The sequence below is a fragment of the Ranitomeya variabilis genome, chromosome 8 (assembly GCF_051348905.1).
Source record: "Ranitomeya variabilis isolate aRanVar5 chromosome 8, aRanVar5.hap1, whole genome shotgun sequence".
NCBI classification, from domain to species: Eukaryota; Metazoa; Chordata; class Amphibia; order Anura; family Dendrobatidae; genus Ranitomeya; species Ranitomeya variabilis.
In genome coordinates this window covers 120,120,809-120,133,936 of record NC_135239.1, presented here as the reverse complement: position 1 = coordinate 120,133,936, position 13,128 = coordinate 120,120,809, and the positions used below count along the sequence as shown (strand labels likewise).

Below are 13,128 nucleotides of genomic sequence, written 5' to 3'. Positions count from 1 at the left end.
GCTGTGGAGGCCTTTCGGGAGCTTAAGCGCCGCTTTTCTTCCGCCCCTGTGTTGCGTCAGCCTGATGTTGCTCTTCCTTTTCAGGTTGAGGTCGACGCTTCTGAAATCGGAGCTGGGGCGGTTTTGTCGCAGAGAAGTTCCGATTGCTCCGTGATGAGACCTTGTGCTTTTTTCTCGCGTAAATTTTCGCCCGCCGAGCGGAATTATGATGTTGGGAATCGGGAGCTTTTGGCCATGAAGTGGGCTTTTGAGGAGTGGCGTCATTGGCTTGAGGGGGCTAGACATCAGGTGGTGGTATTGACTGACCACAAAAATCTAATTTATCTTGAGTCCGCCAGACGCCTGAATCCTAGACAGGCGCGCTGGTCGTTGTTTTTCTCTCGGTTTAATTTTGTGGTGTCCTACCTGCCGGGTTCTAAGAATGTTAAGGCGGATGCCCTTTCTAGGAGTTTTGAGCCTGACTCCCCTGGTAATTCTGAACCTACAGGTATCCTTAAGGATGGAGTGATATTGTCTGCCGTTTCTCCAGACCTGCGGCGGGCCTTGCAGGAGTTTCAGGCGGATAGACCTGATCGTTGCCCACCTGGTAGACTGTTTGTTCCTGATGATTGGACCAGTAAAGTCATTTCTGAGGTTCATTCTTCTGCGTTGGCAGGTCATCCTGGAATCTTTGGTACCAGGGATTTGGTGGCAAGGTCCTTCTGGTGGCCTTCCCTGTCTCGAGATGTGCGAGGCTTTGTGCAGTCTTGTGACGTTTGTGCTCGGGCCAAGCCTTGTTGTTCTCGGGCTAGTGGATTGTTGTTGCCCTTGCCTATCCCGAAGAGGCCCTGGACGCACATCTCGATGGATTTTATTTCGGATCTTCCTGTTTCTCAGAAGATGTCTGTCATCTGGGTGGTGTGTGACCGTTTCTCTAAGATGGTCCATTTGGTCCCCCTGCCTAAGTTGCCTTCTTCTTCCGAGTGGGTTCCTCTGTTTTTTCAAAATGTGGTCTGTTTGCATGGTATTCCGGAGAATATCGTTTCTGACAGAGGAACCCAATTCGTGTCTAGATTTTGGCGAGCATTCTGTGCTAGGATGGGCATAGATTTGTCTTTCTCGTCTGCTTTCCATCCTCAGACTAATGGCCAGACCGAGCGGACGAATCAGACCTTGGAGACATATTTGAGGTGTTTTGTGTCTGCAGATCAGGATGATTGGGTTGCTTTTTTGCCTTTAGCGGAGTTTGCCCTCAATAATCGGGCCAGCTCTGCCACCTTGGTGTCTCCTTTTTTCTGTAATTCGGGGTTTCATCCTCGATTTTCTTCTGGTCAGGTGGAATCTTCGGATTGTCCTGGAGTGGATGCTGTGGTGGAGAGGTTGCATCAGATTTGGGGGCAGGTAGTGGACAATTTGAAGTTGTCCCAGGAGAAGACTCAGCTTTTTGCCAACCGCCGGCGTCGGGTTGGTCCTCGGCTTTGTGTTGGGGACTTGGTGTGGTTGTCTTCTCGTTTTGTCCCTATGAGGGTTTCTTCTCCTAAGTTTAAGCCTCGGTTCATCGGCCCGTACAAGATATTGGAGATTCTTAACCCTGTGTCCTTCCGTTTGGACCTCCCTGCATCTTTTTCTATTCATAATGTTTTTCATCGGTCATTATTACGCAGGTATGAGGTACCGGTTGTGCCTTCCGTTGAGCCTCCTGCTCCGGTGTTGGTTGAGGGCGAGTTGGAGTATGTTGTGGAAAAAATCTTGGACTCCCGTGTTTCCAGACGGAAACTCCAGTATCTGGTCAAATGGAAGGGATACGGTCAGGAGGATAATTCTTGGGTGACTGCCTCTGATGTTCATGCCTCCGATCTGGTCCGTGCCTTTCATAGGGCTCATCCTGATCGCCCTGGTGGTTCTGGTGAGGGTTCGGTGCCCCCTCCTTGAGGGGGGGGTACTGTTGTGAAATTGGATTTTGGGCTCCCCCGGTGGCCACTGGTGGAATTGAACTTGTGTGCATCATCCCCTCTGTTCACCTGTTCTCATCAGGATGTGGGAGTCGCTATTTAACCTTCCTCCTCTGTCACTTCCATGCCGGTCAACATTGTAATCAGAAGCCTTTCTGTGCATGTTCCTGCTGCTAGACAACTTCCAGCTAAGTTGGACTTTTGTCCTCGTTTGTTTTTGCATTTTGTTCCAGTTCACTGCTGTAGTTTCGTTTCTGTGTCTGGAAAGCTCTTGTGATCTGAAATTGCCACTCTGATGTTATGAGTTAATACTAGAGTCTTAAAGTAATTTCAGGATGGTATTTTGATAGGGTTTTCAGCTGACCATGAAAGTGCCCTTTCTGTCTTCCTGCTATCTAGTAAGCGGACCTCAATTTTGCTAAACCATTTTCATACTACGTTTGTCATTTTCATCTAAAATCACCGCCAATATATGTGGGGGCCTCTGTCTGCCTTTCGGGGAAATTTCTCTAGAGGTGAGCCAGGACTATATTTTCCTCTGCCAGGATTAGTTAGTCCTCCGGCCGGCGCTGGGCGTCTAGGGATAAAACGTAGGCAAACGCTACCCGGCTACTGTTAGTTGTGCGGCAGGTTTAGTTCATGGTCAGTTTAGTTTCCATCCTTCCAAGAGCTAGTTCTTATGTTTGCTGGGCTATGTTCTCTTGCCATTGAGAACCATAACAGGAGTCTTCCTAGAAACTTCAAAGTTCCATACAGGACCATCAAGCAACACGGACGACGCTGTTGAAAAACATCAGGGCTCATGGTCGTTGTATATAGTACTAAAAATGAAAACTAAAAAACACAAAGAAGAAGAAAAGATAAATTAAAACTGAGTATGAGGACAAATACAATCATATATACAAGGGCACACATATGCCCGACCAAAGTCAGAACGAGACAATCCGCACAGAGGCGGACGAAAGGTGGAAAACCACTACAATGGACACATCACATCATAGGAAGGGAGCAAAACTAAGCTGTTCATTGAGCCCTTTCGGGGCCATGGTGTCAAGGGTGGTGATCCACTTACATTCACGCTGTGCCAGGACCTTAACCATATTACCACCCCTGATGCCGCCATGATCCCTATCAATGCCTCTTTGTCATGATCTCAATGGCAAGAGAACATAGCATCAGCATATATAGGAACTAGCTCTTGGAAGATGGGAACTGAGCTGACCATGAACTAAACCTAACACACAACTAGCAGTGGCCGGGTAGCATGCCTACGTTGATTCTAGATGCCCAGCACCAGCCGGAGGACTAAATAATGCTAGCAGAGGAAAATAAGTCCTAGCTCACCTCTAGAGAAATACCCCAAAAGGAGACAGAGGCCCCCCACATGTATTGGCGGTGAATTAAGATGAAATAACAAAACGTAGTATGAAAATAGGTTTAGCAAATTTGAGGTCCACTTACTACATAGCAGAAGACAGAAAGAACACTTTCATGGTCAGCTAAAAACCCTATCAAAACACCATCCAGAAATTACTTTAAAACTCTGGCATTAACTCATAACACCAGAGTGGCAATTCCTGTTCACAAGAGCTTTCCAGACACAGTAACGAAACTACAGCTGTGAACTGGAACAAAAATGCAAAAACAAACATGGACAAAAGTCCAACTTATCTAGTAGTTGTCTAGGAGCAGGAACAAGCACAGAGAGGCTTCTGATAACATTGTTGACCGGCAAGCAACTAACAAAGCAGCAAGGTTATATAGCGACTCCCACATCTTGATGGGAACAGGTGAACAGAGAAGATGAAGACACCAGTTCAATTCCACCAGTAGCCACCGGGGGAGCCCAGAATCCAAATTCACAACAGTACCCCCCCCTCAAGGAGGGGGCACCGAACCCTCACCAGAACCACCAGGGCGATCAGGATGGGCCCTATGAAAGGCACGAACCAGATCAGAGGCATGAACATCAGATGCATTCACCCAAGAATTATCCTCCTGGCCGTATCCCTTCCACTTGACCAGATACTGGAGTCTCCGTCTGGAAACACGAGAGTCTAAGATTTTCTCCACAACGTACTCCAACTCACCCTCAACCAACACCGGAGCAGGAGGCTCAACGGAAGGCACAACCGGTACCTCATACCTGCGCAATAATGACCGATGAAAAACATTATGAATAGAAAAGGATGCAGGGAGGTCCAAACGGAAGGAAACAGGGTTAAGAATCTCCAATATCTTATACGGGCCGATGAACCGAGGCTTAAACTTAGGAGAAGAGACCCTCATAGGGACAAAACGAGAAGACAACCACACCAAATCCCCAACACAAAGCCGAGGACCAACACGACGGTGGCGGTTGGCAAAAAGCTGAGTCTTCTCCTGGGACAACCTCAAATTGTCCACCACCTGCCCCCAGATCTGATGCAATCTCTCCACCACAGCATCCACTCCAGGACAATCCGAAGATTCCACCTGACCAGAGGAAAATCGAGGATGAAACCCCGAATTACAGAAAAACGGGGACACCAAAGTGGCAGAGCTGGCCCGATTATTGAGAGCGAACTCCGCCAATGGCAAAAAAGCAACCCAATCATCCTGGTCAGCAGACACAAAACACCTCAGATATGTCTCCAGGGTCTGATTAATCCGCTCGGTCTGGCCATTCGTCTGAGGATGGAAAGCGGACGAAAAAGATAAATCTATGCCCATCCTAGCACAGAATGCCCGCCAAAATCTAGACACGAATTGAGTCCCTCTGTCAGAAACGATATTCTCAGGAATACCATGCAAACGAACAACATTTTGAAAAAACAGAGGAACCAACTCGGAAGAAGAAGGCAACTTGGGCAGAGGAACCAAATGGACCATCTTAGAGAAACGGTCACACACCACCCAGATGACAGACATCTTCTGAGAAACAGGCAGATCTGAAATAAAATCCATCGAGATGTGCGTCCAAGGCCTCTTAGGAATAGGCAAGGGCAACAATAATCCACTAGCCCGAGAACAACAAGGCTTGGCCCGAGCACAAACGTCACAAGACTGCACAAAGCCTCGCACATCTCGTGACAGGGAAGGCCACCAGAAGGACCTTGCCACCAAATCCCTGGTACCAAAAATGCCAGGATGACCTGCCAACGCAGAAGAATGAACCTCAGAGATTACTCTACTGGTCCAATCATCAGGAACAAACAGTTTATCAGGTGGGCAACGATCAGGTCTATCCGCCTGAAACTCCTGCAAGGCCCGCCGCAGGTCTGGAGAAACGGCTGACAATACCACTCCATCCTTAAGGATACCTGTGGGCTCAGAGTTACCAGGCGAGTCAGGCTCAAAACTCCTAGAAAGGGCATCCGCCTTAACATTCTTAGAACCCGGTAGGTATGACACCACAAAATTAAACCGAGAGAAAAATAATGACCAGCGCGCCTGTCTAGGATTCAGGCGCCTGGCGGTCTCAAGATAAATCAAATTTTTGTGGTCCGTCAATACCACCACCTGATGTCTGGCCCCCTCAAGCCAATGGCGCCACTCCTCAAAAGCCCACTTCATGGCCAAAAGCTCCCGATTCCCAACATCATAATTCCGCTCAGCGGGCGAAAATTTACGGGAAAAGAAGGCACAAGGCCTCATCACGGAGCAGTCAGAACTTTTCTGCGACAACACTGCCCCAGCTCCGATCTCAGAAGCGTCGACCTCAACCTGACAAGGTAGAGCAACATCAGGCTGACGCAACACAGGGGCAGAGGAAAAACGGCGCTTAAGCTCCCGAAAGGCCTCCACAGCATCAGGGGACCAATCAGCAACATCAGCACCCTTCTTAGTCAAATCGGTCAATGGCTTAGCAATATCCGAAAAACCAGCAATAAATCGACGATAAAAGTTAGCAAAGCCCAAAAATTTCTGAAGACTCTTAAGAGAAGAGGGCTGCGTCCAATCACAAATAGCTTGAACCTTGACAGGATCCATTTCAATGGAAGAGGGGGAAAAAATATATCCCAAAAAGGAAATCCTCTGTACCCCAAAAACACACTTAGAACCCTTCACACACAAAGAATTAGACCGCAAAACCTGAAAAACTCTCCTGACTTGCTGGACATGAGAGTCCCAGTCATCCGAAAAAATCAGAATATCATCCAGATACACAATCATAAATTTATCCAAATAATCACGAAAAATATCATGCATAAAGGACTGGAAAACTGACGGAGCATTTGAAAGACCAAAAGGCATCACTAAATACTCAAAGTGGCCCTCGGGCGTATTAAATGCGGTTTTCCACTCATCCCCCTGCCTGATTCGCACCAAATTATACGCCCCACGAAGGTCAATCTTAGAGAACCACTTGGCCCCCTTTATGCGAGCAAACAAATCAGTCAGCAACGGCAATGGGTATTGATATTTAACAGTGATTTTATTCAAAAGCCGATAATCAATACATGGTCTCAAAGAGCCGTCTTTTTTTGACACAAAGAAAAAACCGGCTCCTAAGGGAGATGACGATGGACGAATATGTCCCTTTTCCAAGGACTCCTTTATATATTCTCGCATAGCAGCATGTTCAGGCACAGACAGATTAAATAAACGACCCTTTGGGTATTTACTACCCGGGATTAAATCTATGGCACAATCGCACTCTCGGTGCGGAGGTAACGAACCAAGCTTGGATTCTTCAAAGACGTCACGATAGTCAGACAGGAACTCAGGAATTTCAGAGGGAATAGATGATGAAATGGAAACCACAGGTACATCCCCATGAGCCCCCTTACATCCCCAGCTCAACACAGACATAGCTCTCCAGTCGAGGACTGGGTTGTGAGATTGCAGCCAAGGCAATCCTAGCACCAAATCATCATGTAGATTATACAGCACCAGAAAGCGAATAATCTCCTGGTGATCCGGATTAATACGCATAGTTACTTGTGTCCAGTATTGTGGTTTATTATTAGCCAATGGGGTGGAGTCAATCCCCTTCAGAGGAATAGGAGTCTCCAAAGGCTCTAAATCATACCCACAGCGTTTGGCAAAGGACCAATCCATAAGACTCAAAGCGGCGCCAGAGTCGACATAGGCGTCCGTGGTAATAGATGACAAAGAGCAAATCAGGGTCACAGATAGAATAAACTTAGACGGTGAGGTGCAAATGGAAACAGATTTACCAAGCTTTTTAGTGCGTTTAGAGCATGCTGATATAACATGAGTAGAATCACCACAATAGAAACACAACCCATTTTTACGTCTAAAATTCTGCCGCTCGCTTCGGGACAGAATTCTATCACACTGCATACTCTCTGGCGACTTCTCAGTGGACACCGCCAGATGGTGCACTGGTTTGCGCTCCCGCAAACGCCTATCGATCTGAATAGCCATTGTCATGGACTCATTCAGACCCGCAGGCACAGGGAACCCCACCATAACATCCTTAATGGCATCAGAGAGACCCTCTCTGAAAGTCGCCGCCAGGGCGCACTCATTCCACTGAGTAAGCACAGACCATTTACGGAATCTTTGGCAGTAAATTTCCGCTTCATCTTGCCCCTGAGATAGGGACATCAAAGTTTTTTCTGCCTGAAGCTCCAAATGAGGTTCGTCATAAAGCAACCCCAAGGCCAGAAAAAACGCATCCACATTGAGCAACGCAGGATCCCCTGGTGTCAATGAAAAAGCCCAGTCTTGAGGGTCGCCCCGGAGCAAGGAAATCACAATCCTGACCTGCTGTGCAGGGTCTCCGGCAGAGCGAGATTTCAGGGACAAAAATAATTTGCAATTATTTCGAAAATTCTGAAACCCAGATCTATTCCCCGAGAAAAATTCCGGCAAAGGAATTCTCGGCTCAGATACAGGTGCATGACAAACAAAATCTTGCAAATTTTGTACCCTCGTGGCGAGATTATTCAAACCTGCAGTTACACTCTGAAGATCCATTACAAACAGGTGGACACAGAGCCATTCAAGGGTTAAGAGGAGGTAAGAAGCAGCTAGACAGCAATTAAGGGCTAGACAGCAAAACTCTGAAGGGAAAAAAAAAAAAAAAAATTTCCCTTAAACACTTCTCTATCTCCTGCTTCAGCACAAACAATTAACACTTTGTGGGCCGGTCAAACTGTCATGATCTCAATGGCAAGAGAACATAGCATCAGCATATATAGGAACTAGCTCTTGGAAGATGGGAACTGAGCTGACCATGAACTAAACCTAACACACAACTAGCAGTGGCCGGGTAGCATGCCTACGTTGATTCTAGATGCCCAGCACCAGCCGGAGGACTAAATAATGCTAGCAGAGGAAAATAAGTCCTAGCTCACCTCTAGAGAAATACCCCGAAAGGAGACAGAGGCCCCCCACATGTATTGGCGGTGAATTAAGATGAAATAACAAAACGTAGTATGAAAATAGGTTTAGCAAATTTGAGGTCCACTTACTACATAGCAGAAGACAGAAAGAACACTTTCATGGTCAGCTAAAAACCCTATCAAAACACCATCCAGAAATTACTTTAAAACTCTGGCATTAACTCATAACACCAGAGTGGCAATTCCTGTTCACAAGAGCTTTCCAGACACAGTAACGAAACTACAGCTGTGAACTGGAACAAAATGCAAAAACAAACATGGACAAAAGTCCAACTTATCTAGTAGTTGTCTAGGAGCAGGAACAAGCACAGAGAGGCTTCTGATAACATTGTTGACCGGCAAGCAACTAACAAAGCAGCAAGGTTATATAGCGACTCCCACATCTTGATGGGAACAGGTGAACAGAGAAGATGAAGACACCAGTTCAATTCCACCAGTAGCCACCGGGGGAGCCCAGAATCCAAATTCACAACACCTCTTACCCTAAGGCCAGTGGGATCCGATCCGTGATACAATCGAAAATGCCTAGGGAGGGTCTTCAAACTGGACACATCTAAGACTTCCTTCCCTGCCGCAATCTCCCGTACATGTTCGCGTGTCCTAACCTTCAATTCCCTAGATGTGAGACCAATATAGATAAGGGAGCAGGGACATGTCGCATAGTATATCACATGGGTGGTATTACATGATATAAATTCCCGTATCTTAAATTCCCTGCTCCCATTAGATGTTTTAAAGGTCCCACACCTCAGGATGTTAGGACACGCGACACATGAGCCACAGGGGAAGCAGCCCCGTCTTGGGCCACCTGTGCCAAAGGGGCACCTGGTCTTTGCCACATAGTGGCTTCTCACCAGGTTATCCCTTAGGTTTCTGCCTCTGCGTTGTGTCATCAAAGGGAGTTGGGTGAGTTGCGAGGCCAGAGTGTTATCCGTTAGCAAGATGGGCCAATGTTTATTAAGGCTTTCACGGATCAGATTCCACCGGCAGTTAGACGTAGAGATAAACCTGGTCTCCGGATCGTGAGTTGGCTCAGTAGATTTAACTTGGCGCAATAAATCCTCCCTTCGTGTTGATCTAGCCCTTCTATATCCTGCCCTAATGCACCGACGACTGTATCCCCGGGCCCTAAAACGCTCAGTGAGAATGGTGGACTGTCTCTCGAAGCGGGTCTCCGTAGAGCACACCCACCTGTTCCTCAAGAATTGCCCAACTGGGATGGCCTTAATAACTGAATAATTGTGTGCCGAGGAGGCATGCAATAAAGCATTTACAGATGTCTCTTTCCTGTATAGATCGGTCTCAACAGTGCCATCCTCGGCTACATACAAAGTAATATCCAAAAAATCAATTTTACTCTTGTGCCACGTGTATGTAAATTTTAAATTGAAGTTGTTATCATTAAGTCCCTGCATAAATCTGGTTAGGCTGGTCTCGCTACCGTTCCAAATCATGAGAACATCATCAATGTAGCGAAACCAGCCCACCACTGGGTCCGCGGCATGTGCCCCGTCACCCTGAAAAATGTGCCTTTCCCAAAAACCTAAAAATAAATTTGCATACGACGGAGCACATGCCGCGCCCATCGCAGTACCCTGTATCTGCAAATAAAACCTGTCCTTAAACACAAAAAAATTGTGAGTTAAAACAAATTCTAACAACTCCAAAATAAATTCCAAAAAATGGCCATCCCAGTTGGTACTCTCGAGGAAGAAGCGGGCAGCTCTCAGACCATCTTCATGTCTGATTGATGTATACAAAGATTCTATGTCAATTGTAACCAGAAGCATACCCGCCTCCAGAGACAGCCCATCAACCCTTCTCAGTACGTCAGTAGTGTCTCTGACATAGGAGGGCAGGGTCTCCACCAGTGTCTTTAGGTAGAAATCGATGAATTTGCACACATTTTCACATAGCCCTCCCATGCCAGAGACAATAGGACGACCCGGTGGATTAACAGCGTCCTTGTGCACCTTGGGCAGGACATAGAAGGTAGCAACCCTAGGGAATTTGGGCAATAAACCATCTAGCATCTTCTTGGGTATGATGCCCAGCTCATAAGCTGGTGCCACAATGTGTTCCAATTTTTTCAAAAATACCTGGGTAGGATTTTGATCTAAAACCCGGTATGTCTCTTTATTTCTAAGCTGCCTCAAAGCCTCTCTCTCGTATTTTTCGACAGGCCAGACTACCACATTCCCCCCCTTGTCCGCTGGTTTGATGACCACCGTATCAAGGGACTGTAGTTCCTCCAATGCCTTCCTCTGACGTAATGTCAGATTATCCCTATATAGGCCTCTGGGTATCCTCATAAGGTCCTCAGAAACCAACCTACAAAAGATCTCAATCTGAGGACATAGGGACAAGGGGGGGAAGGTGGCAGATCTGGATACAATTGATGTTGGAAAATTACCTACATGGTCAGGCTGCTGTTCCTTCAAAAGATCTTCCAATGCCGAGAGTGCTGTAGCCTCTGCATCATTCAATGTACCACAGCCAGTGTTTTTCTGGCCATGTAGTTTCCTGAGTAGAAGCTTTCGGCAGAACAGATGCGTGTCTTTTAGAGCTGTGAAAAAATCAAAGCGGTTAGACGGAACAAAGTTAAGCCCAAGTTTTAATACCTCAGTCTGCGTCTCAGATAGAGGATAGGTGGACAAGTTAATCACCTCTAGGTTGGTATTTTTTGCTTTTCTCTCATACGTTGGCGGAGAGGTAAATTTCCTCTTGTTGGTCATATACTTCCCCTTGGCAGCTCTACCAGGTTGAGTCTTCCTGCTCTTTTCACCACCAGCCAGTGTAGATTGATCAGATGCTGCACTTGACTCATCCATAGATGTCATGGAGGAAACCGAACCTGATCTCATTTGAGATGATGGGCGGTTTTTAGTTCTATTCATCCTCCATCGATACACTCTATTCTCACGATAGTCTGCGTTATCCCGCTGTAATTTTTTTGTTTTCGCAGCACTAATCTCCTGTTCCCATTTCGAGAAATCTTTATCAAAATCTCCGTTTAATTTTTCCAACGCCTCAGGTGTCAACTCGTCCTTAATTAACGCCTGGATATCATCAATTTCTTTTTCTAGGTCAGATAACTTTGTTTCGTCCAGCCTCATAAGCAGCTCAATGAAACCTTTGAAACACCTTGTGGCAAGTTCCTCCCATTCTCCTCTAAAGGTCTCGTCCTCGATGGGGAATGATGGAAAAATTTGGATGCGTTACCCCCTGGGAATTAGGCCACGAGCCAGATATTGACCCAGGGTCGCCCTATTCCACCATAGTTTCGTCCGCCTGTGCAGCAGAGTTCTCAATCTGACTATCCTTTCTTTAGAGTCCCCATTACTCGTGTCTAAAATACCAATAGAGTCTCCCTTAAAAACCTCTTGTAAGCGAGACAACCATGTCTGGTCCCGCGTGCGAAAATCCATGGGCTTGTGGTTGGAAACTGCGGAAAACACAGAAAAGTCATATATATATGTAACCATGAGCCACCAAGTAAACCTGTGACTGAGGGTGTATAACCCTCCCTGGACACCCCAAAGGGGTCCAATACAGAGGACAACTCCAAATAGATATAAACCAAAAAGCAAGGAGTATAAAAATCCAGACCATCATATTAAAAGCTAAAAACAAACTTTTATTAGATACAATGCACAATAACAAATACAAAGTAATAATGTATACATATCATAACCAGATGTAAATTATACAGAGGTGTCAAGAAGGGGAGACCAGAGGCGTCCCCGGAAGAAGCTAAGGGCGAAACGCGCGTCGGGGCGAGCAGGGGAACACGCTACCACTCTCCATTTGTATATCGGCTGAATCACCAATATCAGGTAATACGCTGAGTGCAATTTGATCTTATATATCGTATGATGTACCATGTATTGAAGGGATGCTTTGGATAGCGCCATTTTATTTATTAGATTGGATTATAGGATATATCTTTTGCACCAGTCGTGTTAATTCTGCTGCATTGTGGAAACTTATGTGTTCCAACATCCCAGTTACACTTTTCATGCGGTGTCCTTGTGTATATTTGTGCTGGAAACCTATGGGAGTAGCACTATAGATATACCCTAATTGGGATATTTTATTTATATATGCATATGCACCTTACATAACCGGCTGGAATAGACAGGAGGACACTGCCTGCCATGATATTTTGTGTATTCTTTCAGTATATTCCATAATATATATTGGAGTGGTGACCCATTGTTTCCCTGGGTACTTTTTGGATTTTTTGTCCTGTACTTTTTTATCTTTTATATGCTCTAATAAAATTGATTTATAATGTTGAATAACTTTGGGTCTCTTCTTTGGAGCCTGGGGGAACACCCAATGAGTCTCCTATGTGTTGTGATATAGTATGAAGTGCCAATATTTACTTGGGACAACCGTGGTATAAATACATACAACATGCAACATACTACATACATACAACATGCAACATACTACATACATGCAACATTCTACATACATACAACATGCAACATACTACATACATACAACATTCTACATACATGCAACATACTACATACATGCAACATACTACATACATACATACAACATGCTACATACATACAGCATACTACATACATACAACATGCAACATACTACATACATACAACATTCTACATACATGCAACATACTACATACATGCAACATACTACATACATACAACATACTACATACTTGCAACATACAACATGCAACATACTACATACATACAACATGCAACATACTACATACATGCAACATTCTATATACATGCAACATACTACATACTACATATATACAACATACTACATACAAACAACATACTACATACATGCAACAA

The 13,128-nt window shown here is 45.6% G+C and overlaps 1 protein-coding gene across 5 annotated transcripts in view; it reads left to right on the top strand.

The window, feature by feature from the left end:
• Positions 1–13,128, top strand: part of FOXRED2 (FAD dependent oxidoreductase domain containing 2) — a 548,573-nt gene that overhangs the window by 384,435 nt on the left and 151,010 nt on the right. Inside the window, exon 9 of one of the 5 annotated variants that reach the window (XM_077278000.1) lies at positions 12,000–12,123. The exons of the other annotated variants lie outside the window; for them this stretch is intronic. Within the exon in view, the coding sequence (XP_077134115.1) occupies positions 12,000–12,109 (110 nt within the window). The 3' untranslated portion in view covers positions 12,110–12,123. The remainder of the gene's footprint in view (positions 1–11,999; positions 12,124–13,128) is intronic. 5 annotated transcript variants of the gene reach the window in all.